The 20,412-nt window shown below is 36.0% G+C and overlaps 1 protein-coding gene across 5 annotated transcripts in view; it reads right to left on the bottom strand.

Moving 5' to 3' along the window:
• LOC108148026 overlaps window positions 1–19,808 on the bottom strand; it is a 51,598-nt gene extending 31,790 nt beyond the window's left edge. Inside the window, exons 1-2 of one of the 5 annotated variants that reach the window (XM_017274862.2) lie at window positions 19,725–19,808; window positions 12,018–12,858 (exon numbers count right to left, since the gene is read on the bottom strand). In XM_017274862.2, coding sequence (XP_017130351.1) covers window positions 12,018–12,465 — 448 coding nt within the window. In that variant the 5' untranslated portion in view covers window positions 12,466–12,858; window positions 19,725–19,808. Of the gene's footprint in view, window positions 1–12,017; window positions 12,859–19,647 lie in introns of all 5 variants that reach the window. The other 4 variants (XM_017274861.2, XM_041710483.1, XM_017274863.2 and 1 more) reach the window with 4 other exon arrangements.
• Window positions 19,809–20,412: the final 604 nt, after the last annotated feature.

Genomic DNA, 20,412 nt, shown 5'->3' with positions numbered 1-20,412 from the left:
TCACGTACCTAATGCTTTTGGGGTCATAACTCAAATTGTTGGGAAAATGCCTAAACGAAAAGAATCTCCTGTAAGTAATTTTAAATAAAGGCTTGTTTGCAAATTGTTTACTTAAATAGATAATTTAAAGGAGAATTTAATTCCTGCTGAAATATTAAAGCTTATAATTGTATATAAATCAGCTTTGCCTTTATAGGCCAAATATATGTTAATTTATTTTGAGTTATTTTATTTTGAGCAAGCCAGGGATTAGGAAACCACCCAGGGAATGAAGGGACTACAAATTGCGCTGTTTGAAACTATTCAAGGGAACGCAGCTGGAGCTCTTTAAATATAATAGAAATTTCTAAGGAACATCACTGACCCTTTCTACAGATTAGCAAAATGTAAAAAGTGTCATGCGTAAGTTCACTTAGCCAAATTGTTAATGCTTTCTAATACAATATTTATCAAGGATTTAAAATGTACATTTTACTGTGCCTTCTTAATGCAAAATCATCATTAATTAATATGAGCTGAAAATTGTCTTCTAAAAATAATTTATTTTTGTATATAAATGTGGCTGCTTTCTTTACTCACTTTAAACAGATTTGGGAATGGCAGTGAATATATATTATATGTTTTCATGAAATTTATTATACTGGGTTATTTTTTAAATACAATTTATTTGTTATTTAAGCAAAGCTTTAATTAACAATTCATACATTTTTAAGAGGGAAATACAATGAATTTGTATTTATTAAATAATAAATTTATACATATATAGCAAAGCCTTTTAAGTTATAACAAAAGTACAAGCAAATAGCATAAATATTAATTCAACTTTTTTTAACTAGACCTCATTGAAAATTGCTTTTTTTATATTTTTAGTTGCAGATCCCCAAGTTTCTCAGAGTGTAAGCAAACAATTTTCTCGAGCAAATTGGACAGACGGCATGCAGTGCAATATAATCAGATCTAATGTTGTTCTTCTGTGTCCTCTTGTTCTGTTGGGCGAATCGCAAAACCCTTTGGCTGGGGCCATAATAAAACCCGCAACGCCAATTCCAAGGAAAATGTGTTAATAAAAGGACAAAGAGTTCCATGGCAACGGAAGCTAAGAAAATTGAAATGAATAGATTTGGGTGAGGGTGCAAGGGCGTGGGTGTTGGGTCGAGGGCGTGGGCGTGGCCTAGGGTAAGTGCCTTAAAGTTCATTTGCAAACAATCAGCCCCAAAGAAGCCAGACGACTGTCTGCCCCGTAGAGTATGCTATGGATTTTTCATCTCGTGCCCAAATTATCCAGGGTCCTCTGACCTTTGTCTATTTGTGTCTGCGACTGCGTCTCTATTTCGCCCATTGTTTACCCCGTATTTCCCTTGCATTTTACATCACTTTGCACCCTTCAACTCCCTCTACCCAGTTTTTTGTTGGTCAATCTTTAAGCAAATTTATGTTGTGTGTGCCACAGACAGCCGCAGGCATTTCGATGTCCTTGCGCCACAAAAATGAAATGCAGCCAACAAGACGGGCTACAATGTCTGTTTGACTGACACACATGAAGTGGGTGGTGGGTGATTGTTGTTTGTTAGCGAAGGGCATCCTTGCAAACATTGCACTTTTGGGTTAAGCAAAGCCAACGCCAGCAAAAATTCTTTTTTTTGGCCAACCGCAAGACTCTATGCTCACACACACACACACACACGCAGATGGCCAAAAGCAATTCCATTTTTGCCTTAAAATGCACGAAAAACGACGGCAACAAGACGATGAAAAACAGAAGAGCCAGCCGCCGAAAAGCGGGAAAAGCGACAGGAAAATGCACAGAAATATAAGTAAAACTACTTTAAAAATATAATAGTCAAAAAATTTTAAAAATTATTTTTTAAATTTGTTTTATAGTTGAAGTAGAAGATTTATGTTAATGTCAAAAAGTCATTATATAACTTAATGCATTCAACAAGTATTCCACTTTAAAAATTGGTTACAATTTTTTAATTTTAAATTTTGAAAATCATTTATAATGCATTGTCAAAAAAAGATTTTAAATACCTAATATATTTTATAAATTTTCTCCCTGTGTAAAAGCGAGCAGCAGGGCACTATAACGATTTGCAGATGTACGCATTTATTTTTATTTATATTAAGAACAGCGCAGCAGCTAAAAATAAATAGAAACGAAACGGAGGCAGACTGAGCTGGGAAAAGCTACAAAATACAAAAAGCTAAAGCTGCACTTCTTTGCATTTCGACTTTATATGTATATGTGGGTATATTTGCATTGCCTTTTATGCCCATAAAGCAGGATATGTAGTAATGTGGGCGTATACACAAGGACATTTTGGAGACAGACAAGATGTTGATTTTTAATCAGCATAACAAGATGACTCCACAAAGAAAAGAGATCATCGGGTTTTAGCTTAAGTGTCCATTGAATAAACACATTTGCCATGTGCCAAAAGATGTTAAGAAAATTAAAATACATAAACAGATGAAATAAACTGAGTATTTGGCTACGATTTATACACTTCACTAAATAACATTTTGTAAAAAAAAAACCATTGAACCAAAACACTTTATACAAACTGGAGCTAAAGTACTAGATTTTATTAGTTTTATTCGACAATTTTTTTAAATACTATGCTTTTAACTAAAATAATATTTAAATTTAATATCTTTTAAAATAAATAACATAAATAAACATATATGTTAGTGACTTTGGAGTTTTCAAATAATTTGGCTTAAAAATTTATTTGGGGTACAAAAGATATTTCTCAAAAACTGTTATTTGTTCTACGTTTCCTTGCAATTTATTTAAATTAAATCTCTTTCCAATAAGATAACATTTTGGTAAGATTATCAAAGCTCCTCTCGGGAAATTTCTTGTGTAATGCCCAATCAATCATCCGAATGCTAATGCTGTTGATGACTTCATCATCTCGCAACAATTCATTCAACTTCCGCATCCCTACTTCTATTCTTATCATTTAAATGTGAGTCCTCCTGTTCTCCGCTCCTTCTTTTTTCTGCAATCTAAAAATAACACTAAAAACGCTGATAAATATCAAATCAGACACCCGACCCAACGAAAAACCCTCCGCACAAGCATAATTTCTGAAACCTTTACTGCAAAGCGTATTTCCCATTACAGCATTTCCCTGGCAAATAGTTTTCACTTTTTCATATGTGCCGGCTAGCATATGTTTTCATTCCTTATTTTCCTGGCTCTCTCGCTTTTTTATTTTTTGTCTGCAATTTATTTTATTGCCGCAATGCAAAATGTGCGAGTGTGTGTGCGTGTTGGCATGTAAACGTATGTTTAGCATTTGTATTTGGCCTGTTTAGCTGTTGTTGCTTTGCCCGCTGGCTGTGGGCTGCTTTTCCTTTAGCACAGCCCCGACCCACCCACTTTTCCAGGCCACACGAAATGCTGACACAAATGATGTGCTCTCTGTGTTTGGCCGGGCGCAATTAATGCGGCATCTGCTGCTGCTGCTGTTGCTGCTGCTGCTGCTGCTGCTGCTGTTGATGTTGCTGGTGTTTGTGCCTCAGATGCTGCTGCAGCACCAGCACCTGAATCTAAATCTAAATCTGCAAAGGCATTGGGGCAAGCCGCATAGCAACAACAGTAAATGCAAATTATTATTATGCTTTTCCTGTAAAAAAGGGTATATATATTTCGAATGGGGCTTGCGTGGCAAAATGGGAGGTATGTTTTAAGGAACTCTTCGTTTAGCAAATATAAATTTAAATTAAATTAATTGCACTTAAATTTTATTTGAAAACTGTTTCTTAAAATTTTTAAAAATCAATTAAACTTTACTTAAAAATTGTTAAAATTTTTAATACCTATCTTCATTTTTAACCGAAAAAAAATACTTTTAAGTTTTAGAACCCAAATGTAAACTTAAGAGGAAACCAAGTTATGAAATGTAAAAGGCAAAGCGATGTTTAAGTTGCCATAAAGCTTTATTAATTAAAAAAAAAATTGTGTGTTAAATTTTCTTAATTATTTCGATTTTAGCTTGAAAAATAAAAAAAATCCATAAAGCTCAGGCCCTAAATTTAATTTTTAAGACTTTTAAGTTCGAAAAAAAGCAATAATAGTTTATAATAGCAATAGGTTTCTCTATCAACAAATGCATAGTTTTAATATCAAAAACTTTTTTTTGCCCCAAAAGTTTTCGACCTATTAAATTGAATACAATTAATTCACCGGCCAGATATCTGACTTTCAAATATCATAAAAATTTTAATTTAATCTCTATGCTAGATATTTGCACGTTGCATAAAACGAGTTGATTTTTTTCCACGCACATGCAGCTGATGTGTGAATTTTTATGCTTGCAAAACTAATTCCGCAGTCGGAGTGCCGCTGCCGCGAAAAACTTTTGCGGCTGAATGACTTTTGTGGCAAGTTCTCTGCCAGCACGTGTGTTTTACTACACTCATAAAAATGTACACTATTACATTTATTTTTTTATTATATAATAAACCTTCATCAGGAAGGTGTAAGCATTTTCATTTGAGTTGTTTAAAACTATGATTTTAATACCCCATATAAAAGTCATTTTAGTTAAAATAAAAAGACTGGCTATTTTTCTCAGTGCTCTAAAACCTTTGTTGGTTTTGCGCAATATTTATGTTACGGTTACAAGGTTGCTTAAGTCCACATTAAGTTCTGCACATCAGTTCCGTTTTCTTCCCAGGCAGGAAAATATAAAGAGGCTGCTGGGGAAAGTGAGGGAAAATCGGGAAAAGCGTAGCAAGTGAAAGCCAAATCGATGGCGGAAATGTGGCATTTCGGGCCTGAAAGGTTTTTCTTCGTTTGGTTAAAAGCTTTCGGAGCTGGGAACGTTCTCCTAAATATATATATATATATATATATATTATTCGTATTCGTATGCCGTAAGTCAAACAAATCGTTTACTAATTGGCTGTCGTGTATTTTTGGCCTCCAAGCGCCATAGATGACTGTGGCTCAATTTAAACAACTGGCTGCCAAAGGCCATTACTCATACGCACTGTTGCCAAAAGGAACTGCCTTTGAGTTCGCTGACTTTCGGTGGCGTTCAATACAAATGTTTTCTTTTATTTATTCCAGGTCACACTTAATTGGTTGGAAAATATATTCGCGGGTAAGAAGCTTAAACTTTGTGCGCGGTGAATGCAATTTTCCTGTCAAAGCAATGATTTCTTTTTCCGGGGCGAATCAAGCTCATCAAAAAGGAAGGTGCAATAAAACTTATTTTTTTAAAATAATACCCTTTGAAAAAACACAAGCGAGGCAGGGCAACTCAAAAAAATAACGAAAATTTATATAAAGAAAATTAAGTGTGTGTGTGCTGAAAAAAACTAGTGAAACAAGAAAAATATAGAGGGATAGCAGCTGCAAAAAATACCGCTAGACTGAGTACCAAAATTAACATGAGAAAAACGTTCGCTGGGGATGGGAAAAAAACGCAGCTAGAAATTGCAATTTAATTAATGAAATGCATCGCAGACTGCGAAAATATGCGAGTGCGAGAGAGAATGCAAATAGCCGCAAAATTGGGGCCTGGCCTGTGGAAAAGCGAAAAAAGGAAAGTGAAAATTGCACAGCCGACGCTCCCCAATGGGGGAAAATTACTAGAAAACCAAATTAACCAAATTAGCAAGCTGTAAATTCAGCGCCGCAGCCTTCTTCATTCTTCTTCTCTTCGCCAACAGCTGCAGTGTAGAGCAAATTAATAAAGTTTCACATTATTAGCGGAGTTTTTACCCGGCGTCTTCTGCTACTGCTACTACTATACTGCATCGGCATTTTCCATTTCCCATTTTCCATTTATGCACCAGCCTTCAGCTGTGTCTGACTCCAGTCGGCCTGGTTCATTTCGGTTCTCCCTTTGCTTTCGTTTCCTCTGGCCAAATTTAATTTTTCTTGTAGATTTAAGCAGGCCAAAGTTTACTTTTTTTGTATGAGTGTGTTATGGGCCTTAAGTAAGTTGTGCCCAAAGTTGTGCACTTTTTTTTTTTGGTTCGCTCTGCGCTTAAATTATATGCGCAAGTTTGGCCAACAACTTTTGGGGCGATGCGAGCAAGTTTCGCTTTAATTTATCGCCAAGTTCCTTTTTTGCGTATGTAGGGAATTCATACAAACGTACGCATTGGGAACAAAATAGTAGTCTTGTGGAAACCATAGATAGGAATTTATTTTAAAAGCCCTTGAATTTAATTTTAACTTCAATTGAAAGACATATTTTTGTTTGTGAACTCCTTTGTAATTAATTTTAACAGGTTCCCAAACTTTTTAAGTTGTCAAAGAAAAAAATTGTAAATCGAATTTAGATGTTTAATAGTTTGTCTAAGTATTTGGATCTCAAGTTTTAATTACCTTTCTACTAATTTTAAGAGGCTTATAAAATTGTTTCAGCTTTTTAAGATCTGCTAGTCTCGGCTTTTAAACCAAATTAGAGATAAATTAAATCTTATAAAATGACACCATTAAATCCATAATTATAGCTCGCAGTATTCAAGTTTTCTTAGATAAAATCCATAATAATTTTTGTTTAACTTGGAAACTGTTTAAAAATTATTTCTAAAGAATATACATTTTTATTTCCAACTCACAAAAAAATATATTAGTTGCCTATAAAAAATACATATTAATAATTTAAATATATATTATTTTAAGTGCAAAGTGTAAGGATAAACATTTCATAATTCCTTTTCTCTAATTGCTCTTTTAACTTGGCCGCAGCTGTGGATATGTATGCAGGCATACATATGTGTATATATAAACTTTTACCACATTACGTTGACAACCCACAAAGGGAAGATGCGGCAGCGAAAAACTAAAGCGAAAATGAACAACACAAGGGTATCCTGGTCACAGGACCTGCACACGAGGACGCAAACACTCGAACAGCCAGGATGCCGGATTCACAACGCGTCGTATACGCAATTGACCTAATTTACCCCTCAGATGCTCGGAAACCCCCGTTTCGCCACAAGTTATTTCCTACTCGACGTCGCGGTAATGGTCGTCGTTTAGCTGAGGGTCCTGGTTGGCTAGCACCGCCAGGATGCGGCCAGGATGCGTAGAGATGTGCGGCAGGATGTGCAGCTCGCCGCCTTGCGGGATGCACCTCAACCAATATTTTATTTCCCGCTTATATTTCTCATTTTTCGCGTTTCAAACATTCATGGCAGCTTTTCAAGGGGTCTAGTCCTCGCCAAAAACATTCCTCTAGTTTCACAAATTTGTAGTTCACATAGCTCCCTGCCTAAAAGTATTTTTATTTTATTTTTATTCCATGCTTTACATAATTAAGCACTTGTCAATGGAAAAGTTTTTGACATTTACTCATACGAACAGGCAACTTTTGGCTGCTAAAAATGCTGCACATGGCTCGAAATTAATTTCATGGCCCCCAACTTGGCAAAAAAGCAACAAGCGAGGACACACAACTAAACAACTAACAAAAGAACGAACACATGTTTTTAGAACGTGTTAATTAGGTGAGTTTCTGAGATGAATTTCCAGCACACCTTCCAAATTAAGAGTGTACTCGAAGAGGAAGTGAGCAAAATCCACGAAAAACTGGGCACGTGAGTGGAGTGCAGCCTTGAACTAGTGGCAAATTGCTAACAAGGTCGAAAAATTGGAGGAGGGGTTTTCCCACAGGTGGTGACTTAAAATAGGCGAGAGCTTTCATTCAAATAAACTTCAAGTTGTTAAATAATTAATCAAGTTTTATACACATTTTAAGCAAAAAGGGAGGATGGAAGTAAATAAGTTAATTCAGTAGAGAATTTATTACAAAAGAAATAGTAATACCATAAATATTAAAATGTAGTAAAATCAATATATTTTATTTATATAAATATACATGTTTACTTAACACCAGGAATTTATTAAACATAATTTAAATTTGACCGATGTAATAGACCCTCAAGACTTATAAAGCCTAGAGATCTTAAAAATATATGCCCAATCTCTAAAAAAAAACGGACAAAAATTATCTATATGATAAACCATTACTATACATTTTTTTCAAACTATATATTAAAAATCAGTTGCAATGTTGAATTTAAGTTATTGTGTTAATATATTAATGAACTTATAAACTTATTGCAAAACAAAAGTTATTAAGTATTCAATTAAATCTGTTTGTAGGCTTACCTAACACCTCAGCATTAATGTAACATAAAACAAATGTATCTATTTCGTTGACAAACGCAAAAATTAATTAAGATTGAATGTATCACTTACATTCATAATTGCTTATTCCTAAGTAACGTATTTCATACGTATTTTGTTAATAATGCAAGTAGTAAACCTTAAAGGCACTTAATGCTTGTGTATATAAAATATTTAACTTATATCTGCCAAAGACCCTGACATAAATTAACCAGATTGAAAACCATAACCATAAATTGTACTAAAACTGTAACTATTCAGAACTAATTGAATGGCAGTACAACCCCACCTCAGATTTCGATGAAGAGCCAAAGTAAAATCAAAGCGAATTTATGCTCTAATCAGGCCTAACAACTCGGGAAAATTGTTGAGACCCGCAGAACTGCAAAAGGCTTTTGCCTTTTATATTGATTTATAAATTTCTGCAGATTCCGCTGGCATCAGCAACAAACAAACTTTCAATGGGCAAACTTTCATGCGATGGCACATTATTCCAAGGGGGCCTACAACTATCTATATTACCGCAGAAAACCCCCTCCTCAAGGACGTTCTAATTGCATTTAATTAGCTGCCACGCGATGGCCTCATTTTTCCCGCTTTTCTTGCCGCCTAATGTTGAAAAGTTGACCGACATAAATTTCATTAATTAGTTGAAAATTTGGCCGGCACTTCTTGAAGATTTGTTAACGCTGCTTGGTCATTTGGCCAGCCGGACCTTTTTGGTCATTAAACAAATGTATTTATGGTCTGCAGGTCAGAGTTTTCAAAATGAGCATTTGTGAAGGAAACTTTAACCACTTAAGATCAACCGCAAAGTGGCGGCGCAATATGAAAAGTCTTGGCCCCCAACATTTGAGTGGAAACTTGGCCAACTTTAAGCGGCCTGCTTGAACTCGATGATAAACAAACAAAGTCGTCTAGTTTTCCACTTTCCGTTTGCCATCCTACGGCAGTTTCTCGCCAGGATTTCCCTGACATATATAGCTCAGCGGTTGGGGGATTGCAAAGGAAACTCGTTGGGCCATCGACAAATTCGGGACTGGGGGGATAAATCAATTGAAAAATATTAATGAATTATTTATGAGATAAGTTGGGAGGGCAAATAAAACAGGAATCGGAAATAAAACAAGTCGGGGCCAGTGGGAAATCCCCGCAGGTCCGAACCGCAAGAGGAAATAACCGCAGAGGAAAAAAAATAGGTTGGGAAAAGCGAGCGAGAAAAGCGAGGGAAACAAAGAAAAACGTCCGAGCAAAACCAAAACCAAAGCCCAAAAAGAAACGAACTGTAGAAAAATTACGCTGGAGACTAATAAAACAAGATTATTGCGGTAGGACCGCAGACAATTGGACGGGGGGATTTGAGCCAAAAACTAGACAATGAGCCAGCCCATAAATCAGCAGCCGCAGCAGAACGCAGACAACTGCAGTCGGTACGGAAAATTGGCTGGAAAAACTCAGCAACTCGGCCAACTCACACGCACTTAGGCAGTTTTCCCAGCACGTTGTTGCAGAAGATAATTATGCCAATATGGGTGAAACAATTCAAGCGGAAGAGTGGCAGACAGCAGTAGCAGTAGCAGTAGCAGCCGCAACAGCAGGCTTTTCCCAGGAAAAGCACCGGAAAATGTTCGTGTAAATATTAAATATTGACCAGCTCGAAATGGAGAATGGAGAATGGATACCGGCTACCAGCCACTAAAGCTGGCTAGAAATGTGTCTGGAATTCAATTTCGTTTGACACGTTCAAGCAAATGCAATGAATATCACCCAGCAGCTGAAGGCAATCAGTTGCCATCACTCAAATCAAGATAAACCGAAGGGGAAACTGTCAAATATTTCCTTAGTTGAAAGTGTGTGTAGTTGCATATGGTATGTGTTCCTTGTGGCTCTCAAAATTTTAAGATTTTATTGATTGCAAATTTAATTAATATATATTAAGATCGGCAGGCTTGCAAACATTTTAAACAGGAAATCGTATCAATCACTCAGTCATTGTGTATTATATATATATTTATATAACACAAAAGTAATAAACTGGCGATTTTAAATTGAGTATTTATTCGTCATTGATGAAATACAAACATAAAGTTGAGGAAGCAAATATTAACAAACCAGCTTTACCTTTAGGTCAATTAACTTTGATCAATAAATGTTGTTAATTTAACAACTTTGTAATTAAAATTGAAAATAAATTATTTTGAATCAAAAGTTTTTTTTATCATTTAGATGATGTATATATAAAAATTTAAAAGCAATTATATATTTATGTTATTCTCTGACGTTTTTATCAGTCTATTAAACTTGATTAAAAAAACTTGTTACTGATAAGTTAAAAATAAATTATAATGAATCAAATTAAATAATGGCTTTTGATTTTAATTTATTTTTTATATTATTTAATTTTTTCCAACTTTTACTATACTAAATCCAAAATTTATGTATTTGTCTGACGTTTTTATCACCTCATGTTTGCATTTCGCTCTGATTACAATTTCATTGTTTGGCCACGTTCCCACACATTCAATTTGTCAAACGAAAAATGTAAAATATTTATTAAACACTTAGAGCAATACAGCATAACAATTCATTACCAAAGTATGTACAATTAATGTTGACCGCATTACAACAAATAACATGCATATCATCAACTGCAAATAGAAACCGTCCAACCCGCTGATGAAATGCATTCAAAACCGCAGTAACAATCACAAAAAAAAATCGAAAAACTCATCACTCGTAATATTTTTACATGCTTGAAAATTAATTATTAACAAATTGCTCAGCAGGAAGGCGAATCAAATGAATGGGTCGTGTTATGGCTATTATGGCTGTGGCAGATGTTGCTGCCAGTTCAGTCCAGTTCAGTTCAGTCCCATCGTGAGCAATTTGTGCAATATGCATTAAATGCAATTTGAACTATTAAAAGCATACTTTTAAGTACACTTTGCGGATGTTGAAAATGGACGGACAACGGCCATTTTAGCTATTTTCCACGCACGTAAACATAATTTGCATTGCACTGAAATATTATGGCAGCAGCTAAATGTATGCAGTACACCAGTCGCTCCCACTTTTTCGCCGCTTTCCCTTTCCAAACAATAAAATGCAGAGGCAAAAAGTTGAAGTAGTAGAGCAAACAGACAGAAGGACAAAGGACATGGTCAGAGATGTCCTTCGGATTTTAGCTTGCCATTAAAAAACTTTTTATAACATTTTTATTGATTTCATAAATGGTGCAAAAAAAAAACAACATTGTTATTATGTGATTGTAAAACTCAAATGTTAGAAATTTAATAAATTGTATTTAAAAAAGCGATAAGCGGAAGAAAGTGTAAGTAAATTGTCTAACTATTTTTAAACGTTTATTCTATGTATTAAAATAGGCCTTTAAACTCTGGTATAGTTATGCTACGGTTGGTCTGCAGAATGGCAAATGTTCTTGAATAGTATTCATTATTTTTTTTAAAGCCTGCCCTTTTTTTATTAAATTAAACCTTATTTTCATATTGGTTAGATATAAATGTTATGTGTTTGCCTGTCAAATATAACTTTTAAAGTTGTCAATAATAATCAGCACTTGTAATATCGAAAAATATTGCGTATAATTTGTTATAAAACTTGAATAAAGTGCTTTTTAAAATTTCTGATATGTTTTTAAAACTAGCCTTTAAAATTCAATTTTTTGAAACTTAAAATTTAAATAAATGAGTTTTACTTTAAACATTTTAATATCCCAGCTTTATTAATAATATTTTTAACAGCATTAGCTGCTTTTTATGCCATTTTGGCCAGCTAAAAGTAGCCAGGCCAAAGGTTAAAATAGTGCCAGATCTGCGGAAAGGGCAAGAGCACTTACCGTTATAGAATGGCCAGAGTAGCGATTGTTGTTGCTGCTGTTCCATTGGTTGCTGTTGCTGTACTATGCTAACAACTAACGCCATTATTATAATAACTGCTCGCGTCGTCGTCGCTAGCCTTGTTGTTGCTGCTGTTGCTGTTGTTGTTGCTGTTGTTGTTGCTGCTGTTGCTGCTGTTTCTGCTGATGCTGTTACTGCTGTTGCTGCTGTTGCTACCGGAGATATTGCTGCTGGGACGTCGACATCAGCAGCATGGCCTGGGCTACGCGATTCGATGATGTCGACGTCGGCGGCGCCGCTTCGACGCGAAAATCCGCATAAATTTATATTGCAAATTTGTTGCCCCTCCTGTTGCCGTTGGTCCTGCTCCCGCTGTTTCCGGTGCTTCTGCTGCTCCTTCTGTTGCCGCTGCTTGTGTTGTTTAACAATAACTATTGCCGCAGGCATCCAGCGAGATTTAATAGTTTTTGCCTGTCGTTGAGTTTTATTTGCCAGTTTTCAGCTGATTTTTCTTGTTGCTGCATTTAAGTGCTGATGTTGCTGCTGTTGCTGCTGTTGCTGCTGTTGCTGCTGTTGCTGTTGCTGTTGCTGATGTTGCTGCTGCTGCTCCGGCCGCCAACGTCCTTGTCGACTTTAGCAGCATAATGCGCCATCCGTTTTTTTTATTTTTTACTGCTATTATATTTTGTTTTATGCTTACTTAAACTTTTACTTTTGCTAGCCGTCAATGAAATATTTCATCTAAACGCACTCTTGTTGGTTTTGTTTTTCTTTTTGTGTTTCTGCTTCTGTTTTCCGTTTTATATCAGTACACTTTAAATTTACCTTTAGTTTGCTTCACTGCACAGCAAAAATAAGCAATAAAGCAATCACTTTCTGGTTTGCAAGCCCCGCAACAAAATGTTCGTGTTAGAGAGTAAAAAAAAAGTGTGGCAAGGAGATTTAAAGCGTTCTATGTGTGGCTTAAATGTTTTGCAATTTGATGGCTGTCCATTCCAGCAGTTAAGATATCACTTTCATTTGTAGATTGAAACAATACAGCAACATGTTTGAACATGTTTGGTTGGCAAAGGGGAAGAGAGCTTGCCAAAACACTGTGCAACTCTAAGTGCTTTTGGCTTACCTCGAAAACTGGCTTATGCAACTGCAATCGCCATATATTATAATTGGTTGTTTTGATATTGCTTCAAATCACTTAGCAACACTTAAATTTTCGAATGCAACTTAGTGTTTTAAGCTTTCGGGTTACTACAGTTCTTAACAGCCGTGCTTTTATTTAATTTTTTTCTCTATTTGAACATATTAAAGTAATAAGCCAGGTATGAAGCCCAAATTGATAGGAAATTTTCCCCAAAGAAGTATAATTTCTTATCAATTGTTTTTTCTGTGTACAAAATTATATATTGTTAATCAATCAATAATCTTGTTTATAGCCAGTCAGTCTAGTATACCCCCCTTAATGTAATGAGTACTTTTTTAAGCTTCCACCTGTTGCGCAGCGCGTCAACACTTTTGCTTTCCATGGTTTTTCCCAGCGAATGGCCAAGTTTCAACCTTTCAATTCTGCCATTTTAGCTGCCACTTTCCCTGCACTTCAGCTTACTCCACTTTTCGCCCCGCCCCGAAGAAGGACCAATTCCCACGTCCTTCGACAGTCTGCTTTTAGTTTTGCTCTCTGGACGTCGGGTCCTTTGCCAGTTTTCCTTTTGCACATCAGTTTACGTGGCCATTTCTTGTTTCCAGCTTTCGCCCCCACAGGGCTCTCTTGGCCATTTGCTGTTAGTCTAATTTAATTGCATTCGTGGCTCGTTTTGTTACGTATACGCAGAGTGAGCCGCCGGCAGGGAGAAGGAGAAGGAGAAGATGGATGGAAATCCACTGAGGTTGCAACGCCCTGACCTGTCTGTGTCCTTGCTGCTCTGCATTCCTTTGTCAATGTGCCCTTAATCCTTATCAGTTGCACAAAACAAAACAAAGCACAACAGAACAGCAACCAAAAAAACAAAAAATAAAAAATTCACAACAAAATAAACAACAAAATAAACAAAGCAAATAAAAGCAAAAAGGCAAACATTTCGAGGTCCTGGCTTATTTTCCTGCTGACCCTGTTTGCTCCTCCACACTTTCACTTTTATTCGGGTGCAAGGTGAATGATTTATTATCGAATGGCGGCCGAATGGCGATTGCGGTCTGTGTGGCGGCCATTCTTTAAACAAACCATCGTAATTAATGATACAGAAAATAAAATTCAACACACACAAAACTTGGTCGCAGATTTATTGCCTTGCACTTGAACCAAACAATAAATAAACAGTGCTAGGATTTGGAGGAGGGGCAGGAAATGAAAGTGGCTTTGCTGCTGATTAGCCAAGTGTGTGCTGTGTTGGCTAGTGTAATTGCAATGGTGAGCTTTTAAACTGGACTTGTTGGGATTAATGAGAAACTAAACTGATTGGAAGTGGCTGCAAATATCCCAAAAAGTTGCCAAAGAGAAATGAAGAGAATTTATTAATTAGTTATTAATTAGTTTACATAAAAGAACGTTAAAATAATTAATATATAGGAAAAATGAAATTTAATGGTTTATTTTAATGTTGTTTAAAAAAGTGTCCAGCATAATTTCAAACATTAAAAGAAGCTATAAACATTGTCCTTACATTTTGCACATGTCTATTTAAATGTGAGTTTTTAAATTATCCAGGAATTTATTTCTCAAGGTGATGAAGTCAAAAATAAAAATGGCAAGAACACCCTTTGAGGGTTCATTAATTTTTCAAAAAAGTATAAGGCTGGGAAGAGGCAAAAAAAAAAACAATTAAAAAGTTTCCTAATGACAAGATAAAACTTTCGTCTAAGTGATGTACTGTAAAAACGATGTTTAAGATCTTATTACGTTTTCTTTTGATAAAGACACATTTTTCTATGAAGTTTCTAGGCAGATATTAAAAATTAATTTATAAAGGAAATATTAACCCTAATGAAAAGCTGCAAAAAAGGAAGCTGAATGACAAAGGGAAGCATCAGCCGGAAATAATGTTTCCCCTTTTTTTTTTGGGTTGGGAGCCTGATATAACCACATCACGTAAAATCAACTTTAATCAAGCGGCTCCACCTGCCATGCGATTCCCCACCGGAAACCCTGGGGAACCAATCAATAAAATGCCCTTTAATAATGTCGAAAAGAAGACCCGTCCGGGCAGTCATAAAAAAGCGTTCCAAAAACGATATGAAATATGCTTCATAAAGATTAAAACCTGTTCTTTCTCCTTGGCCTGCGGTAGCAGATGCAGCCGGAATGTGCCGGGCTACACATATGTACGTGAAATGGAAGGGCTTTCGGGAGTAGGAGACTCCTGAGTCCTGGGCTACATTTTATTATCCTAGCATGCCAGCACAGACGACCACAAAATGCGGGCCAACAGCTTGGGGAAGCCTTTTGCAGGCCACCTATGAGCTTTGCTTTTGGCATCATCCAAATCCTTTCCATACACTGCCGAAAATATTCCCTAAGTCAGACCATCTCAATTAAATTTGGTCACTAAAACATTTTTCCAAATATCAAAAAAAGTCTATAATTATTTCGCTAGCAATTAAAACAAATCTGAATGAGTGTTAAAATTTTATTACAATTGCAAGTAGCATTGTCATGAAAGCAACACCAAAAAATCACTAGCAAATATATTTTAAGCTTGCATTAAATTATATCATAAATAAAAGAATATTTATAATCGCAATTTGGAAGTTTACAAGAAGCTAAAATAATTATAATTAAAATAATTAGCTTATATTACTTTTTTAGTGCGATCTTAAATTACCAATACAGCTACAATTATTATTATATAATTTGCAAAAAATCAATTCAAGTTCCCAGCCATATTAATTGCAATTAAATTAATAAACACAGTTAACATCACTCAATCGCAACACACTCACTAGAAATATTAATCACCACTATAGATTGAATTATATTTACATAAAAGTATATTGCATAATTATGAACTTAACTTGACTACGGATTTGTTTTGTAGGGCTGTGCAACAATGGCTTTTATCATTTCTAATGAAAATTCAAATTCAAACTTATTAGCTTGTTTTATAATGTGTGGATAAGAGTTGAGTCAAACATTATCATTAAAGTACAAAACTTATGGCCTTATTTATATGTATAAGTTAGATTTACAGTGTGTGCATAAGACCTAAACTTGACTTAATTTTTATTTTTAAAGTACAAAGTACAAAATGTATTTGTATAACAGTAACATCGTTAACAATTCCTTTTGCTATGTGTACTAGTATGTCCATGGATAAGCGGCTTGGGCGCAGATCCAAAATGATGTGAGATGTGGAAGGGCAAAGAACAAGGAGCAGAAGGCAGGGAGGTCCTGCCTGGCAGGATGTCTGTCAATAAGCCTTATTCTACAAGATTTCATTTGCGTGTGTGTGTGTGTGTGTGTTTGCTTGGGTGTTTGTGTGTGGGATTTTCACAGGCGCGTGTTTATGAATTATTAGCATAAACAATCACACAGACGACGGCGCCACTAAGCCCTGTATGAATTCTGATTAAATGTAATGCGCTCAAAGCGCATTCAAAGTTGCCAGTGAATTATTGATGGCTCCCTTTTCGGCCAGCCACGGTCATTAGCCAAGTCTAGCCAAAAACTGGCCCCCCGAAACTGAAACTGAAACTGAAAATGAAAATGAAACTACCAGCCACCAACCACCGACAATGGTGTTCATTATTCAGGATATGTCCTTGGGGCGGGCGTTAAGCTTTCAATGTGATTAGGTGAGTCCACAGCTTGTACACTATACATATATATGTGGGTTCACACTCCATTAGAGTTGAAAATGCTGCCCCAAATTCTGGCTAAAATTCTTTGGCTTAAATTCGTGCGGCTTGGCTCTGACAACTTAAGCAACTTTTTGCGGCCCCCAAGGCCTTTGGCTGGGGGAAAAGAAAAAAAAAGAAAAGCATTTCCCTTTTTACATTATTTATTCGGCCCTTGACAGCCTTTTCATATATATTTTATACATTTTTATGCCTTTCCTCACATTGAGGAATTTTAATTTTCGCCGCGTCGAAGGCTGAAGACGGAAACTTTCGGCGAGTGGAGTGAAACCTAAGCCAGAAGCCCATCGAAGGGAAAAGCCCAGTGTCCTTGCTCCTTTGCTCCCTTTTGATTGATTGGTGGCAGAGGCAGTGGCAGCGACAGCCAGAACAAAAGTCCTTGCCAAAGTCAGGTGAATAGTCAGGTGTCAATCGTAAGCCTGTCTAAAACAAGGGCACAACAAAACAGGAGCACCTTTTTCCGACTTTTCCCAAGATGTACGGCCATGTAAATGAGATTTCTTGCCGCTCTGATTCCAGTTTTGGGTGCTCTCTTTTTTTTTGCCATTTTTAATTGGCTTGTGAGTCAAGAGCCACAAAATGACATTATAGCCATTGCCAGACGATTCGTTAGCCGTGTAATTGCAGAAGTGTGTTTAAAATGTGTAGCGATTAAAAACGAAAATTCAAGGGAATTGGGAACAACAGAACAGAAAAGCCTCGTGTTCGTTGGAATTTCATATATTTTTAGAACCCAACAAAAAGGCTTCTTATTTCACTGAAAATGTGGCGCTTTTAAGGGCTAGAATTTAATTAGGATTTATACTGTGAGCGAACAACTTTTTCAAGCCGGCTAATCCATTGGCAACAAAAGCGCGAACGAGTGCTTTGGCCCATCGAAAACCACACTCCCATACACCAAACCAAACTAAACCAAAACACACCAGTGCGGAACAAACTCGAGCACTTTCCTGCACTTGTAACACGGCCCAAAGAGCTGGCATTGAAGCCATCAACGCCGCCCTATTGCATGTTTGGGCCACAGTTTGGCCTAGGCCTAGCACACACACATATACACGGCGCAAAAATTGCATATCTAATTAGTAATTCATTAACATATGAAAAAACAGCAAATTAATCTTACTAGCTTGTTAAATTAGGTAATTTAATCTCATTAACTTTAACGTTTATTGCTTTGATTTATTGATTTATTTAATACCATTTATTTAATTTATCAAAAAAGCAAAGTTAGGTAATTTAATTACTGATTTATTTAACACTACCAATTTTATTTGATTTAAGAAGAAACACTTTAATTTAATTATCATTATAATTTATTATGCAAATATTAAAAAAAACATTAAAATTATATGGACTTTTGGGGTTTGATTCAAGATTATTTTTAAATTTAGGTATTTTATACCATCTAATTTTTATGATAAATTAAATTTAGCTAGCTGCACATTAAGTTATTTTTTAAATTATTTTTTCCCATGCCTCACCTATCTCCTATAAATAAACGAATTTCATTTGTCAAAATTGTGTAGACCAAAAATCTATTTTAAAAACAGCTTTAGAGATTCAGCTTAGTTCACATTAAATTATATTTGCAATTATTTTTTCACGTGCCTCAATTTGTTTCAATTAAGAATGCTAAATTCATTTGTGAAATTGACAAGCTAAAACGCTTTGATTTTGTGTGAAACACTTTTATTTAATTATTTCAGCTTTAATCCTTTTTACACTTATTTAAAAAAATAAACATGCAATTTTTGAAGACCCCAGTAGATTGCTTTAAATGTACGTGCTTTACACAATATCTTTTATATGTTGTTTTTCCACAATTCCACCTGCAAAATAGATTTAGCTTAAATAATATTTGCTATTATTTTTTTTTGCCGTGCCTCATCTATCTGCCATAAAAAAGGCGAAGTAAATTGCTTGACGATTTTCGCGTCATTTTTGCGACCTCACTTGGGGCATTAAACCAGGACCCCAGTCCTCAGACGTCCGCCCTTCTATTTGTACGCCTGGCTGAGCATAAATCACACGAAGGACGGAGGACGAAAAGAGGAATATGTGTTCAATGCTCCAATGTTCCAATGTTCGAATGTTTGCTTTTTGAGTGGTAATTCGGCACATTTGGGCTGCATACTTTGGGGCTGGAGCTGGCTGGCTGGCTGGTTGCAATTGACAGTTTATTTATTCATTTTGACAGTTTTATGGACACGCACGAACGAATCGGCGATTAGGGGGCTTAATTTCATGGTTAATCCGTTACAAATGTCAACTGTCAATTGGTTGGTTTTGTTTTTCAGCCGCCGCCCCTCTTTTAAATATCCATTCTAACCATTCTAACCATTCTAACCATTCTACCCATTTTGGGCATTTAAACATGGCTAATTGCAGTTGCATGTATGTGTTGATTAGATATGCAAAATCCTAGTTTTATGCGGCTGACATTTGACACAGTTGGTTATTGTTATTGTTGACTGATTATTGCTGTTTGTTGTTTGTTAGTTGTTGTTATTGTTTTTGCTGTTGCCTGTTTGCTGATTGACAATGACGCGCCATGTCGCCTGTCGAATTGCTGCCTGATTTGGACAAAAGGAGCGGGAAGTGTCCTGCGAAATGTTTTGCGGCACCCACACACACACTCACACACACAAACACAATTGATGACAATCGACACTGTTCATGAATATTTAAATTTCTATTGTTGTTTTCCGTTATTCACTCCACGGGGCCATTGAAATGTCCATTGTTTTTGGTCGAATTTCTTCTCGCCGCTCGTTAACGCACTTCAAAATTACGCCTTTCCTTTCCATTCCTTTCCTTCGTCGGCGTATAAATGGCGAAAAACTCTCGGAAAAACTCACGCTGACCCACTCGATTTACCGTGTTGTGCGCGGAAAGGACTCGAGGTCGCGAATGTGTGGCACTTCCGCAGCCCCTGGTTGCCGTCACAATACTGAGATCGGTGGCATGAACCATAGCTTCGATAGGCGAAGGCAAAGGCAAAGGCGAAGGCTTCCGAGTCACGATAAAAAAATAAACGACTACCACAACGTCACGAACAGCCAGCGATGTTGGCCAACACACACGCACACACACACACAGAATCAACAGCACTCACATTCACAAGTCGGCAAAGCTTTTAAGGAGTCCAATTCGCCGTACTCCGAATGTGTGTTAAAGCTCTTCGAAGGCTGGGGAAATGCCCTCATATATCTTTACCGTTTTATGTCAAAGGGTTATAATAGGCGCATCTACCAAATTAATTTTAAAGGTTCACAAAATTATGACTTCATTTAAAATATTTTCCAACTTAAAGTATTGATTTAGTATGAAATATAACTTAAAAATTAATATTTTTATAATTTTTAGTACCCTTTTCAAACAAAGGAAAGTACAAATAGATTCCTGTATATTTTGTTTTAAGCTTTAAGTGTTTTTTTTAACATGCTTACAAATTTTGTTATTTAAGACTCTATTAGTATCTTTCAAATTTGTTCGTTCTTTCAGATACTGCTCTCTTAAAAGTTTTTATTTTTTTAAATCAAAATA

The sequence above is a fragment of the Drosophila elegans genome, unplaced genomic scaffold (genome assembly GCF_018152505.1).
Source record: "Drosophila elegans isolate 14027-0461.03 unplaced genomic scaffold, ASM1815250v1 contig_814, whole genome shotgun sequence".
Taxonomy (NCBI): domain Eukaryota; kingdom Metazoa; phylum Arthropoda; class Insecta; order Diptera; family Drosophilidae; genus Drosophila; species Drosophila elegans.
This window is presented reverse-complemented; position numbering and strand designations above follow the sequence as displayed.